Source organism: Salvelinus alpinus, chromosome 8, assembly GCF_045679555.1.
Source record: "Salvelinus alpinus chromosome 8, SLU_Salpinus.1, whole genome shotgun sequence".
Taxonomy (NCBI): Eukaryota; Metazoa; Chordata; class Actinopteri; order Salmoniformes; family Salmonidae; genus Salvelinus; species Salvelinus alpinus.
In genome coordinates, this window is record NC_092093.1 from 7,582,828 (window position 1) to 7,598,959 (window position 16,132).

The 16,132-nt window shown below is 42.6% G+C and overlaps 1 protein-coding gene across 1 annotated transcript; it reads right to left on the bottom strand.

Moving 5' to 3' along the window:
- Positions 1-86: 86 nt before the first annotated feature.
- Positions 87-15,146, bottom strand: LOC139583861 (prospero homeobox protein 1-like). Its single transcript, XM_071415407.1, has 4 exons — positions 13,506-15,146; positions 9,023-9,124; positions 7,194-7,436; positions 87-3,205 (listed from the first exon to the last, which is right to left on the bottom strand). The coding sequence occupies exons 1-4, from the start codon at positions 15,144-15,146 to the stop codon at positions 3,038-3,040; spliced, it is 2,154 nt and encodes a 717-aa protein (XP_071271508.1). The 3' UTR covers positions 87-3,037.
- Between the last annotated feature and the right edge of the window lie 986 nt (positions 15,147-16,132).

Genomic DNA, 16,132 nt, shown 5'->3' on the forward strand with positions numbered 1-16,132 from the left:
TACAAGAGGTTATATAGCCATGGTTTGAGTGGTGGAACAGTAGCCCGGAAGGTTCTTGGTTCAAGCCCTGAGCCAGGCGATGAAGTGGGAGCTGAACTGACAACCGTAGGGCTGCTGGCCTCTTCGCCACTGGCTGCCATTGTGCCCTTGAGCAAGGCACTTGGCTTTCAAACCGCTGCAGGGAGGCTGCACTGTGGCTGACCCATTGCCTCAATGTATGTGTGTGTCTGGGGGGGTGGGGGTTGGGTAAGACAAAATGTAATGAGTTTTCAGTGCTCAAATCAAACCACACACACAGTATCACTTTCTCATATTTAATTATATTTAAACTTTCACGTTGAATTCTCATAAACTCCTAAACTTTTGAAGTTAAGAAAAAGTTCACATTCGCTGTTTCTTCCAACAAATCAAATACTGAATTGACAGTATATATATTTTGTGCTGTTTTAACGATGACATGACAAAGTGACACAGCATCCCTTTACGTGTAAAAACAAACAACATATCAAGATTATAGTAAAGGTCAATTCTACACTATCAACTTGCTAACTGAAGCAAATGCCATGTTCCTTTTATGGTTCTGTTTTATGTACAAAGATGTCCTTTTTCTGTTTTCTGTGCCCTATAGGTATGGCACGCAAGCCAAAACAACTGAGCCACAACGGTGGTCACCTGTCTTTTTCACAGTACGATCTCGTTAGCAATGGCAAACTTTACCAGCCCATATTTGCCGCAATTTTTCGTAAAATTACTTTCCCTCCTTTTTGCTAATTTGACTGGAATAAATTCTGACTACACAGCTATAATCCAGATTGTCCGTTTCTGAATTTGTCAATCTGAGATTATGCTGCAGTGGTTTTATGATAATCTAAAGTGAATATTATAAATTATGACAATCTGAGAGAATATATCCTCTAGTGTAGTTGGCCATAGAAAGTCATTCTGTAACATTTAAACAGCTGGTCTGGCAGGGGCGGACTGGGACCAGGGGCGGACTGGGACCAGAGTCGGCACAGACATTTCTAACCCACCGGAACATTATTTTCTTTATTAGCCTAATAATAATAATCATTCTGTGCAAAACATCCAATTTAGAAAGGCCCACAGTCATTACTGTAGGCAGCTCGAGAGTCATTACTGTAGGCAACTCTAGTCAGTACTGTAGGCAGCTCGAGAGTCATTACTGTAGGCAGCTCGAGAGTCAGTACTGTAGGCAGCTCTAGTCAGTACTGTAGGCAGCTCGAGAGTCATTACTGTAGGCAGCTCGAGAGTCAGTACTGTAGGCAGCTCTAGTCAGTACTGTAGGCAGCTCGAGAGTCATTACTGTAGGCAGCTCGAGAGTCAGTACTGTAGGCAGCTCTAGAGTCAGTACTGTAGGCAGCTCTAGAGTCATTATTTAACCTTTATTTAGCTAGGCAAGTCAGTTAAGAACAAATTCTTATTTACAATGACGGCCTACACCGGCCAAACCCGGACGACACTGGGCCAATTGTGCTCCGCCCTATGGGACTCCCAATCATGGCCAGTTGTGATACAGCTTGGATTCGAACCAGGGTGTCTGTAGTGACGTCTCTAGCACTGAGTTGCAGTGCCTTAGACCGCTGCGCCACTCAGGAGCCCACTCTAGAGAGAGGCACTACTGCGGGCAGCTCTAAAGAGAGGCACTACTGCGGGCAGCTCTAGAGAGAGGCACTACTGCGGGCAGCCCTAGAGAGAGGCACTACTGCGGGCAGCTCTAGAGAGAGGCACTACTGCGGGCAGCTCTAGAGAGAGGCACTACTGCGGGCAGCTCTAGAGAGAGGCACTACTGCGGGCAGCTCTAGAGAGAGGCACTACTGCGGGCAGCTCTAGAGAGAGCCACTACTGCGGGCAGCTCTAGAGAGAGCCACTACTGCGGGCAACTCTAGAGAGAGGCGTTACACTACGGCTCTGTGATTTCCTGAAGATGAACTCAACAGAGCACTACAGCACTACTGGAGGCCGAATCAACTAATATTGCCGGGATATTTAAGAAGACAAACCCACAAGACCTCATGTTTGAGGTCACACCTGTTGAAAACCATGTCTGATTGAAATATCCAATATGGAGCTTTTTACTTTTCCTCTTCCTGTGAGATGTGCTGGAACTTTTAGCAGAGACGTCAAGGTGAGTATATTGATATGATAAAGGAGCGACGTGATGTAAACGAGTTTTGAAGTCCGTTGGCTAAAGAATGTTGTTATAGTCAACTGTCCTGGAAGTCTCCTTTCGCCAGAGTCCATGCAGTATGTACTGAATATTTAACTAATAGTATTTGGGTGACGTGAATGTTAAGTGAGTTTAGGGTTTGACACGTTATACAGGTTTCATTGTTCTGATACACCAGGCGAGTAGAATGAGACGCACGCTGACAGAAAAGACCTATTGTATTATTAAAGGATTTTCTACTTGTGTGTTTTTTGTTGTTGTTTGTTGTCTGTCCAGTTTCTTTACAACAGTTTAGAAAAACATCAGTGGTCTCTTGAAACTTAAAACATTTTAGATGATGTAATGGAATAATGCCTTCCTCCCATTCACTAACATGAAACTGCCTTCGTAATTGACACACACTGAAAAATTCAAAATGAAGGTCTCTTGTATTGTCGCTACATTGATTTGATGTTGCAAGAAATACTAATTTAGTTCACATGCTCCAACATGATAGATTCTAGAGCAACGCATGCCTCGGATGTCAATCAAAATTGTATACATTGATTTTTTTTATTTTTATGAAACTACATTGCAATTTGCTCTACAATCCTCCTACTGTGAATATAAAACCCAGCTGTGACAGGCCTACTGTACAGCCACACATTTCACATGACTGACCTCTGAATGGGAAATGGCGTTAACAATGCTTATTTACCAGACGCTGTTATCCAAAGCGACTTACAGAACCGTCAACATTGACCATATATTGAAATACCAGGTCCCGCTGTTGTACTTTTAGCATGGCTTCGATTCAGTACATGGCCCATGCAGGAAAATACACTTTGTTTTTAATACAGCTGTCTCTTTCTATGTTGTGAGGGGGGCTTTGAATTCAGCTGGTACGTCACTGTCCAGTTTACTGATGACCTTATAGATGGCTTTCTTCCAGGATGGGTCTGAGTCTCTGGCCAGGGAGATGGAGATGTAAAACTCCTGTAGTGTAATCTCAGCCACTTCCAGGAACCTGTCAGGGACCTGCAGATTAAAGGCACAACCTGTAAGATGTATGTAAATGGATCATCTGCAATTCAAAAACAAAACCGACACTATTTTGGTTAAAAAAAAGCCGACGGGTGTGGAGAAATGTAACCACTTCGAATGTATAGAACGGTGCTATAGATGCAAAGAATGGCCATCTGAGTTACAGCTCATATGGAAATCAGTCAATTTAAATGCATTCATTAGGCCCTAATCTATGGATTTCACATGACTGGGAATACAGATCTGCATCTGTTGGTCACAGATACATTTACACAAATATTGTGGCGTGGATCAGAAAACCAATCAGTATCTGGTGGGACCATTTCCTTTCGCATAGAGTTGATCAGGCTGTTGATTGTGGCCTGTGGAACGTTTTCCCACTCCTCTTCAATGGCTGTGCGAAGTTGCTGGATATTTGGCGGGAACTGGAACACGCTGTCGTACACATCGATCCAGAGCATCCCAAACATGCTCAATGGGTGACATGTCTGAGTATGCAGGCCATGGAAGAACTGGGACATTTTCAGCCTCCAGTAATTGTGTACAGATCCTTCTGACATGGGGCCGTACATTATCATGCTGAAACACGAGGTGATGGCGGCAGATGAATGGCACTACAATGGGCCTCAGGATCTCGTCACGGTATCTCGGTGCATTCATAGTTGCCATCGACAAAATGCAATTGTGTTTGTTGTCCGTAGCTTATGCTTGCCCCATACCATAACCCCACCGCCACCATGAGGCACTCTGTTCACAACGTTGACATCAGCAAACCGCTCGCCAAACACAACACCATCTGCCCGGTACAGTTGAAACTGGGATTCATCCACGAAGAGCACACTTTTCCAGCGTACCAGTTGCCAGCGTCGGTTACGACGCCAAACTGCAGTCAGGTCAAGACCCTGGTGAGGACGAAAAGCACCTAGATGAGCTTCCCTGAGACATTTCTGACATTTTCTGCAGAAATTCTTTGGTTGCGCAAACCCACTCTTTCATCAGCTGTCCAGGTGGCTGGTCTCAGACGATCCCGCAGGTGAAGAAGCTGGATGTGGAGGTGCTTGGCTGGCGTGGTTACACGTGGTCTGCGGTTGTGAGGCCGTTTGGACGTACTGCCAAATGCTCTAAAATGACATTGGAGGCGGCTTATGGTAGAGAAATGAACATTCAATTCTCTGGCAACAGCTCTGGTGGATATTCCTCCAGTCAGCATGCCAATTGCATGCTCCCTTAACTTGAGACATCTGTGGCATTGTGTTGTGTGATACAACTGCACATTTTAGAATGGCCTTTTATTGTCCCCAGCGCAAGGTGCACCTGTGTAGTGATCATGCTGTTTAACCAGCTTCTTGATATGCCACACTGGTCAGGTGGATGGATTATCTTGGCAAAGGAGAAATGCTCACTAACAGGGATGTAAACACAATTTTGCAAAACATTTGAGAGACATAAGCCTTTTGTGAGTATGGAACATTTCTGGAATATTTTATTTCCGCATCAGTAAACATGGGACCAACACTTTACATGTTGCGTTTATATTTGTGTTCAGTGTACAGTCGTGGCCAAAAGTTGAGAATGACACAAATATTAATTTTCACAAAGTCTGCTGCCTCAGTTTGTATGATGGCAATTTGCATATACTCCAGAATGTTATGAAGAGTGATCAGATGAATTGCAAAGTCCCTCTTTGCCATGCAAATTAACTGAATCCCCCAAAAACATGTCCACTGCATTTCAGCCCTGCCACAAAAGGACCAGCTGACATCATGTCAGTGATTCTCTCGTTAACACAGGTGTGAGTGTTGACGAGGACAAGGCTGGAGATCACTCTGTCATGCTTATTGAGTTCGAATAACAGACTGGAAGCTTCAAAAGGAGGGTGGTGCTTGGAATCATTGTTCTTCCTCTGTCAACCATGGTTACTTGCAAGGAAACACGTGCCATCATCATTGCTTTGTGTCAAGAAGGGCAGCAAAGAAGCCACTTCTCTCCAGGATAAACATCAGGGACAGACTGATATTCTGTAAAAGGTACAGGGATTGGACTGCTGAGGACTGGTGTAAAGTCATTTTCTCTGATGAATCCCCTTTCCGATTGTATGGGGCATCTGGAAAAAAGCTTGTCCGGAGAAGAGAAGGTAAGCGCTACCATCAGTCCTGTGTCATGCCAACAGTAAAGCATCCTGAGACCATTCATGTGTGGGGTTGCTTCTCAGCCAAGGGAGTGGGCTCACTCACAATTTTGCCTAAGAACACAGCCATGAATGAAGAATGGTACCAACACATCCTCCGAGAACAACTTCTCCCAACCATCCAGGAACAGTTTGGTGACGAACAATGCCTTTTCCAGCATGATGGAGCACCTTACCATAAGGCAAAAGTGATAACTAAGTGGCTCGGGGAACAAAACATCGATATTTTGGGTCCATGGCCAGGAAACTCTCCAGACCTTAATCCCATTGAGAACTTGTGGTCAATCCTCAAGAGGCGGGTGGATAAACAAAATCCCACAAATTCTGACCAACTCCAAGCATTGATTATGCAAGAATGGGCTGCCATCAGCCAGGATGTGGCCCAGAAGTTAATTGACAGCATGCCAGGGCGGATTGCAGAGGTCTTGAAAAAGAAGAGTCAACACTGAAAATATTGACTCTTTGCATCAACTTCATGTAATTGTCAATAAAAGCCTTTGACACTTATGAAATGCTTGTAATTATACTTCAGTATTCCATAGTAACATCTGACAAAAAATATCTAAAGACACTGAAGCAGCAAACTTTATGGAAATTAATATTTGTGTCATTCTCAAAACTTTTGGCCAGGACTGTAGTTTTGAGTTTTATAAAAACATTTATATTTCGATGTTATATTATTTAGTTTTAGTGTTAGGTAGAGAAAGTAGTGGATTTGTTCCCTGTTAGCCAAGCTAAGTCTGTTTGAGACATCTCTGGATTCTCAAGCTTGAAAACCACATTAGAAAAAAGTTTGAAAACCGATTTGATTTTTGTCCAAAAAACAACTAAAACTGAACATATTCATGTCGGTCTTTATTTTTGTTGTTTTTAAAGATAATAGTTTTAGTTTTACTTCAGTTTATGAAATAGTTTTTTTAAGGATTATTTTTAGTTTCAGTTTTAGTTTACTATACTAACCTTGGTAACATAGCACATTTTCTGATATACAAAGTCATTCTGTCACTGGGCCGGCAGACGTGTTGATGGTAAGTTATACGTGCTTTTAATGCCAAAACATATGGATTTTTCAACAGCAGGAAATCTTTCTGTGGATTCTTTTGAACTGTCAGTCTTTTCTTTGTAGTGTCGTTTGTAGTCGTTTGTAATGTCGTTTGGCAAGATCACCTCAAAAATAGTTCTAGGAGTATTGCACTGCAGCTGACCCTGTGATCCAGCCAAAATGTGAGTTGTGTGTGTGGTGTCCCGGGGGGGGGGTAGCAGAGTAGAATAAACAGTTAATTCTGTTGATTGATGAATACAAATCATATTCTATTCTCCATTATGACATCAGACAGAATAATCAACATCAAATGTAATCAATTCCACCTCTCTGAACTAACAGGTTTTATATCTGTCTGGCCTATTGACCTTTGACCCATTTAAAGCGGTTTGTTTGTTTTTAACTCACCATACTTGAATTGATCTTTGTAGACGTGTACAGATTTAAAGCTTTAAAAAATATATATATTTGTGCTTAGACTTCCATTAACATACCTGTTGTATAAATAAACAATGTATTGTGCATACCATCTTATCTTTGGATCAGATTGACTGTCTGTACAGGAATCCAGCTGAGCACAATGGAGAAGTAAGGATGAAGGCATGTCTTAAAAATACCGTAAGAGCGATGAAGTCATGAGCAGCACAATGAATTCAATCCGTGTGAATCCGCAATTAGCGAAACAGAATGTAGGCTCGTGAGATCAGGACGGTCGTACGTGTTTTTTAATGAATACAGAGATTTTACAGTACCTGAAAGTCATTGGCCTTGTTGTAGTGCATGTTGAGGGCTCTGAAGAGCTCCGAGTCTCTCCTCACTGCTACATCCCGCACACTGTTAACCCCTTCCACTCGGGCCTGACGGGCAAACTTCTCCATCTGAATATAGTAGAACTCTCTGAAGTTGCTGAACCATTTAATCAGCTGGGACATGATGCAGCGAGTGAGCTGTATATTGGGAACACAAAATAAACAAACAATTTGGGTAAGTACATTCTAAGTTATTTTAAAATGAGTGATAGTTATATCTGGGTTATTTCACTTTGTCTGATGTAGGTTTAATTTAGTTGCTTTTAGTATGTGTTCATCCCACTGTTTCTGCTTTCTTTGTAAATATGTCAAATAAATCATGTATGAACTATTTTGAATAAAGCAAATTGCCCACAGTTATGTGTGCAGTGATTTGTTTTCAATGAGGGGATTCTATCTCAACATTTCAGGTATTCACTCTACCAGTACTGGTAACACCATAGTAAAGGTCATTCATTAAAATCTGTATAATTCTCTGGATATAGATTTATAACAAATTTAAATCTGTATACACTATATATACTGTAACTATTCCCAGGTCGTTGCTGCAAATGAGAACGTGTTCTCAGTCAACTTACCTGGTAAAATAACGGTAAAATAAAATAAATAAATAAATATACTAAAGCATGTGGACACCCCTTCAAATTAGTGGATTCGGTTATTTCAACCACACCCGTAGCTGACAGGTGTATAAAATCGAGCACATAGCCATGCAATCTCCATAGACAAACATTGGCAGTAGAATGGCCTTACTGAAGAGCTCAGGGACTTTCAACGTGGCACTGTCATAGGATGCCACCTTTCCAAAAAAATGTCAGTTGGTCAAATTTCTGCCCTGCTAGAGCTGCCCCGGTCAACTGTCAGTGCTGTTATTGTGAAGTGGAAACGTCTAGGAGCAACAACGGCTAAGCCACGAAGTGGTAGGCCACACAAGCTCACAGAACAGGACCACCGAGTGCTGAAGCACGTAGCGCATAAAAATCGTCAGTTGAAACACTCCCGAGTTCCAAACTGACTCTGGAAGCAACGTCAGCACAAAAACTGTTCGTCGGGAGCTTCATGAAATGGGTTTCCGTGGCCGAGCAGCCTCAGACAAGCCTAAGATTACCATCCGCAATGCCAAGCGTCGGTTGGAGTGGTGTAAAGCTCGCCGCCATTGGACTCTGGAGCAGTGGAAACGCGTTCTTTCGAGTGATGAGTCACGCTTCACCATCTGGCAGTCCGACGGACGAATCTGGGTTTGGCGGATGCCAGAAGAACGTTACCTGCCCGAATGCATAGTGCCAACTGTAAAGTTTGGTGGAGTAGAAATAATGGTCTGGGGCTGTTTTTCATGGTTCGGGCCCCTTAGTTCCAGTGAAGGGAAATCTTAACGCTACAGCATACAATGACATTCTAGACTAATCTATGCTTCCAACTTTGTGACAAAAGTTTGGGGAAGGCCCTTTCCTGTTTCAGCATGGCAATGCCCCAGTGCATAAAGCGAGGTCCATACAGAAATGGTTTGTTGAGATCGATGTGGAAGAACTTGACTGGCCTGCACAGAGCCGTGACCTCAACCCCATTGAACACCTTTGGGATGAATTGGAACGCCGACTGCGAGCCAGACCTATGTTCCAACATCTAGTGGAAAGCCTTCTCAGAAGAGTGTTACAGCAGCAAAGGGGGGGTGGGGGGGGGCAACTCCATATTAATGCCCATGATTTTGGAATGAGATGTTCAACGAGCAGGTGTCCATGTAGTGTATTTGGCCATGTAGTGTATTTCATTACCTGGACATCGGAGAAAAAGGTTGTGAGCACGTTAGAACTAGGGTAGCGAGTATAGAAGAACATCATCTTGGCTTTCTTCAGGTGGTGTGTGGTCAGACCCTCCTATAGATCAGGTTATGGAGCTTAACACATTCAGGTGGTGTGTGGTCAGACCCCCCTACCAGTCAAAAGGTTGGACACACCTACTCATTCCAGGGTTTTTCTTTATTTTTTACTATTTCCTACATTGTAGAATAATAGTGAAGACATCAAAACTATGAAATAACACATATGGAATCATGTAGTAACCAAAAAAGTGTTAAACAAATCAAAATACGTTATATTTGAGATTCTTCAAAGTAGCCACCCTTTGCCTTGATGACAGCTTTGCACACTTTTGGCATTCTCTCAACCAGCTTCACCTGGAATGCTTTTCCAACAGTCTTGAAGGAGTTCCCACATACAGTGGGGAGAACAAGTATTTGATACACTGCTGATTTTGCAGGTTTTCCTACTTACAAAGCATGTAGAGGTCTGTAATTTTTATCATAGGTACACTTCAACTGTGAGAGACGGAATCTAAAACAAAAATCCAGAAAATCACATTGTATGATTTTTAAGTAATTAATTTGTATTTTATTGCATGACATAAGTATTTGATACATCAGAAAAGCAGAACTGAATATTTGGTACAGAAACCTTTGTTTGCAATTACAGAGATCATACGTTTCCTGTAGTTCTTGACCAGGTTTGCACACACTGCAGCATTGATTTTGGCCCACTCCTCCATACAGACCTTCTCCAGATCCTTCAGGTTTCGGGGCTGTCGCTGGGCAATACGGACTTTTAGCTCCCTCCAAAGATTTTCTATTGGGTTCAGGTCTGGAGACTGGCTAGGCCACTCCAGGACCTTGAGATGCTTCTTACGAAGCCAATCCTTAGTTGCTCTGGCTGTGTGTTTCAGGTCGTTGACATGCTGGAAGACCCAGCCACGACCCATCTTCAATGCTCTTACTGAGGGAAAGTGGTTGTTGGCCAAGATCTCGCGATACATGGCCCCATCCATCCTCCCCTCAATACGGTGCAGTAGTCCTGTCCCCGTTGCAGAAAAGCATCCCCAAAGAATGATGTTTCCACCTCCATGCTTCACGGTTGGGATGGTGTTCTTGGGGTTGTACTCATCCTTCTTCTTCCTCCAAACACGGCGAGTGGAGTTTAGACCAAAAAGCTCTATTTTTGTCTCATCAGACCACATGACCTTCTTCCATTCCTCCTCTGGATCATCCAGATGGTCATTGACAAACTTCAGACGGGCCTGGACATGCGCTGGCTTGAGCAGGGGGACCATGCGTGCTCTGCAGGATTTTAATCCATGACGGCGTAGTGTGTTACTAATGGTTTTCTTTGAGACTGTGGTCCCAGCTCTCTTCAGGTCATTGACCAGGTCCTGCCGTGTAGTTCTGGGCTGATCCCTCACCTTCCTCATGATCATTGATGCCCCACGAGGTGAGATCTTGCATGGAGCCCCAGACCAAGGGTGATTGACCGTCATCTTGAACTTCTTCCATTTTCTAATATCTGCGCCAACAGTTATTGCCTTCTCACCAAGCTGCTTGCCTATTGTCCTGTAGCCCATCCCAGCCTTGTGCAGGTCTACAATTTTATCCCTGATGTCCTTACACAGCTCTCTGGTCTTGGCCATTGTGGAGAGGTTGGAGTCTGTTTGATTGAGTGTGTGGACAGGTGTCTTTTATACAGGTAACGAGTTCAAACAGGTGCAGTTAATACAGGTAATGAGTGGAGAACAGGAGGACTTCTTAAAGAAAAACTAACAGGTCTGTGAGAGCTGGAATTCTTACTGGTTGGTAGGTGATCAAATACTTATGTCATGCAATAAAATGCAAATTAATTACTTAAAAATCATACACTGTGATTTTCTGGATTTTTGTTTTAGATTCCGTCTCTCACAGTTGAAGTGTACCTATGATAAAAAATTACAGACCTGTACATGCTTTGTAAGTAGGAAAACCTGCAAAATCAGCAGTGTATCAAATACTTGTTCTCCCCACTGTATGCTGAGCACTTGTTGGCTGCTTTTCCTTCACTCTGCGGTCCAACTCATCCCAAACCATCTCAATTGGTTTGCGGTCGGGTGATTGTGGAGGCCAGGTCATCTGATGCAGCACACCATCCCTCTCCTTCTTGGTCAAATAGCCCTTACACAGTCTGGAGGTGTGTTGGGTCATTGTCCTGTTGAAAAACAAATGATAGTCCCACTAAGCGCAAACCAGATGGGATAGCGTATCACTGCAGAATGCTAACTTTAATGAATTTATAATCTGCAGCAGAGGTAACTCTGGGTCTTCCTTTCCTGAGGGGGTCCTCATGAGAGCTAGTTTCATCATAGCGCTTGATGGTTTTTGCGACTACAATTGAAGGAATTTACAAAGTTCTTGAAATTTTCTGGATTGACTGACCTTCATGTCTTAAAGTCATGATGGACTGTCATTTCTCTTTGCTTATTTGAGCTGTTTGTGCCCTAAAATGGACTTGGTCTTTTACCAAATAGGGCTATCTTCTGTATACCACCTCTACCTTGTCACAACACAACTGATTGGCTCAAACGCATTATGAAGGAAAGAAATTCCACAAATGTACTTTTTAACAAGGCACACCTGTTAATTGAAATGCATTCCAGGTGACTACCTCATGAAGCCTTTTGAGAGAATGCCAAGAGTGTGCAAAGCTGTCATCAAGGCAAAGGGTGGCTACTTTGAAGAATCTAAAATATAAGATTTGTTTAACACTTTTTTTGGTCACTACATGATTCCATATGTGTTATTTCAATGTAGAAAATAGTACAAATAAAGAAAAACCCTGGACTGAGTAGGTGTGTCCAAACTTTTGACTGGTACTGTATATTCTGGTTATGGAGCTTAACACATTCAGGTGGTGTGTGGTCAGACCCTCCTACAGGTCAAGTTATGGAGCTGAACAGATACAGACAGTGTGTGGTCAGACCCTCCTACAGGTCAAGTTATGGAGCTTAACAGATACACTACTCAAGTCATTCATACATCAGAATAATATGAATGGGAGAAAATACGTAGTATTCCTAAAGAAAACCATGTTGTCTACTCTTTTTTTCACGTCAATAGGTTTCACTATGTTGCTACACTTCTATTTCAATATTTATACCGTTGAAAACAAGCTTCTTTTCCTGAATCCTGACAATTATTTTCAAAGACAGATATTATTTTTTTACATCAATGTTTTTCTTTGTCCTGCAATCATTAGACTACACTCAGATAGTAGAAGCAATTTCCATTCGGAGTAGAGATCACAAGATCAAAGGGTAAATTCTCCTTGAAGTGCAATCCTACCACAGCTACTAATGCTCCCCCCAAAGGTCTCATAGATATTGTTCTCCTGGAAAAAAGAAGACTGAATTGATTTTTGTTTTATAGACTATCCATGTGGGCAGAGAAAGGTTATTATGAGACACTTAGCGAAACCTCAAGGAAAGGCAATCTTTCTTAGGCACAGTGTTGTGGATACGACTCATCATACCTGAAGCCAATTGGCTCACTAAAGAAAGCCAACCAAAGAATCTATCATTTGGTGGAAATGAAAAAACACACATCATCATGGTTGACCACAACATATTACAGACTGGCTGACTTATATTACAGATTTACTAAATCAATGAAAAGTAAATAGTAGTATTCTGTAGTAAAATATCGGTGCAGAGCCGTGGTGTCATGGTAACACTCCCTGGCACGTCACAAATACTTTTTACACCACCGTAGACCAGTGGTGTAAAAAATACTTTAAAGTACTTCTTAAGTATCTGTACTTGACTTTACTATTTATATTATGGGCAACTTTTACTTCACTACATTCCTAAAGAAAATGATATGCTTTTTACTCTCTACATTTTCCCTGACACCCAAAAGTATTCGTTTACATTTTGAATGCTTAACAGGACAGGAAAATGGTCTAATTCACCCACTTATCAAGAGAACATCCCTGGTCATCCCTACTGCCTCTGATCTGGAGGACTCACTAAACAGAGAACATCCCTGGTCATCCCTACTGCCTCTGATCTGGCGGACTCACTAAACACACATGCATCTTTTGTAAATTATGTTTCATCCGTACATTTTAAAAACAGGAAAGTGGTGCCGTCTGCTTTGCTTAATATATGTCATTTGAAATGATTTATACTTTTGATATTTAGAACCAAATACTTTTAGACTTTTACTCGAGTATTATTTTACTGGGTGACTTCCACTTTTACTTGAGTAACTTTCTATTAAAGGTATCTATACTTTTTACTCAAATATGACAATTGGGTACTTTTTTTCCACCACTGCCGGAGACCAGGGTTCTGTTTCTCCTACTTGCCTGTGTCTCCCCATCTCATTTCCTTACTGTCTGAATAATGTAGTAAAACACCAAAATGTAGAGAAAAAAAAAGATATATACTATTTTCAAAGGATACATTCAGCACATATGAGTTCCTCTTCACCATACTCTGGAAGCTACCATACTCCATCTTAACGTGAGGGAGACCGAGACTATCCAGAAGCACATTATGCCCTGTGGCTATGGGGTGGTGAACCTGTGGACTCCTGGGTGGCCTGGAGGTCACCTTGGACTTCACTTTGACCGGATCCCACATTAAGTCAACCATCTCTGGGGTAGGTAGACCCGTGGTAGTAGGTCTACACTGGAGCCCTCCGAAGGTATCGTGATGGAAGCTGTTGTGTTTCAGGTTATCCAGTACTTGGTGGTCTTCCTGTAGAGCAGTGGGGTGGTTGTATAGGAGTGAGGGCTGATGGAAATGGAGAGGCCTTTTCACTGTTGGGTTTAGAGAACATGGGCGAGTCATTGAAGCAGGCTTTTGAACAACCAGAGATAGAGCCTCGGTTTGAATCTCTGGTAGTTGTTGGGCCATACCACTCTTGGAACATGGGGGGAGTCGTGACATGCTGTCTACATGGGTGGATGATGACGCTGGTTCATGAGAGCTGAGGAACATGTTCTCATTGTCTGTTTCCACCATTCCCCCATCCTTGATGTGTAGCTGTGGTGACTTGAATAATGTATGTGATATGTTTTTGAAAATCGAGTCAACGCTCGAGTTTACGGCTCTGGAGAGCTCATACTTGAGAATATCTGCTAGGAGTTGGTCTTCTTTGTCTGGGTTTGAGTGGATGTAGTCAGTTAGCTTGTGATTCTTCCACCCCAGATGACCTCTATCTAAAGGCCCTCCATTGTTAAACTCACTGTAAGGGTCCATAAACACCTCTGTCTCCGGGTATCCTTTGTTCCAAGTACTTTGGTGGTCGTCCTCCATCACACCTGTTGAAAACGTCCCATCACTGACGTCCTCCTGAGACTCAGTCTGATACTCATAGATCTGGATGAACCTGGCCTGGAGTTGACCCAGGAGCCTCTGCATGGTCTGAAGCTGCTTCTTCAGGTTATGGCCTTCGTCCGTATTCTTTCCGCTAGCGCCCCCCGTCCTCAGGAGGTCCTGGTGCTGCGGCACCCTCTGTTTCCTTTTGTTCTCCTGTTTGTTTTCCATTGTCTCACTCTGAAGGTCACTGGTAGGAGTGGTCTCTCCTTCATCTGTACAATGAACACTGGGACTGGGAGGAGAGACTGCCATGCCTCTGATGATGTTCTCCACTCTGGCACGCTTCGCCTGGCGTCTATCCCCCAGCTCCAGGGTCCAGTCCTGGTTCGACCCGGCTCCAGTGGGGCTGACTCTAGTGGGGCTGGCCCCGGTGGATGCCTGGCTGGCTGGAGACAGAGGCTCCATGGTGGTGCTGCTGCTCTTGGAAGAAGTGCTGCTGTGATGATCCACCAGTCTAGGGCTCGTCAAGGCAGAGAAGGAAATATGAGCTTCGGGGTGGTAATATGCAGCAGAGCACTCCTGGAGGGTCTGTTCACGCTCAATGGTTTTCTGTAGGAGCATAGAGATCAGGGATCCTCCGCTTGAGCGAGAGAAGGATGGAGGGGTGGACGAGTTGTATGTGTTGTCGTGTAGAAAGGAGGGAGGATGCTCTGCTCTGTCCTCTGGGTAGGTGCTGCTGGGGAAATGATGCATGCTGTGGTCCAGAAGGCTTGGGTTCATGCTTCATGCAAAAAATAAAGACAAATGTAGTATATCTTAACAAATGGTTTTAGAAATTAGACACAGTTCTACTGAAATCTTAAAGGAAAACAATATTGTTCATGGAAAACCAACAATACTGCAAAATGTAAAGTTATTTCCCCCAGAAAACAACATATAATTTTAATGATAAATACTATAGCAGATTTGCTAAATATAGTTTTATTAATAAATCAATAATTTTGCAATTGGTAATACCTATCAAATACTGTATTTTGTCCGTTAACAGCAGTTTGAAAGTTATACGTTTTGTGAAGTCAAATCTACCAGACAACAATAGCTGTATTCATAGTGCGCAACTTGTAGAATATTACTCACATTTTAACTCAAAACTATGTGGATATAATGTCAATGCTAGAAAGGGAATATGCATCCTGTAAAGAAGCACAATTTAAATGTCTTTATTTTTAGATAAATCTGTTGACTGAGCACTACTTTTACAAGTGACGAAATGCTCTAATGTAGCATTGTTAGCAGTAGACACGTTTTAAGACCCAAATGACGACCACCTGCTATTCATTTGATGAAATCCAATCACACTATTTATTTTAATAAAAAAAAATATTTGAGCTATTACTTTCAAAAAATCATTATCGTTGTTGAGAATATTGTTACAGCCTATTGTCTACATTTCACCTGTCTTATTTCCTAAGATCCCACAGACACAAACAAGAAAAAGGATGTCTGCCTACCTGTTGCTCAGAGTGAAGATAGCTGTCCAGAAAAGAGAGAAGAATGTATGTCCTGCCACAGGAGAGGAGGGTTATTATAACAGGAAAATACTGTATTTCATAGAACCCCATAAATCCACACAAGGAGGGGGCGTGGCACCTTATAATAAAAGCAACCTCATTAACAATTAGCTCGTACCATCAGCCTCTGTGGGAACGAAATGACAGACTAAACATTTCCTAATTTTGTTTTGCACAATATCACACCGCATGTTT

What these genes read in the sequence shown, in the direction of transcription:
- LOC139583861 (XM_071415407.1), bottom strand. Translation starts at nt 15,146, where the DNA reads ATGAACCCAAGCCTTCTGGACCACAGCATGCATCATTTCCCCAGCAGC. An exon ending in GGAACTCATATGTGCTGAAT is followed by an intron (nt 9,125 to 13,505) that starts GTATCCTTTGAA and finishes CCTGATCTATAG; the next exon opens with GAGGGTCTGACCACACACCA. An exon ending in ACAAGGCCAATGACTTTCAG is followed by an intron (nt 3,206 to 7,193) that starts GTACTGTAAAAT and finishes TTTAATCTGCAG; the next exon opens with GTCCCTGACAGGTTCCTGGA.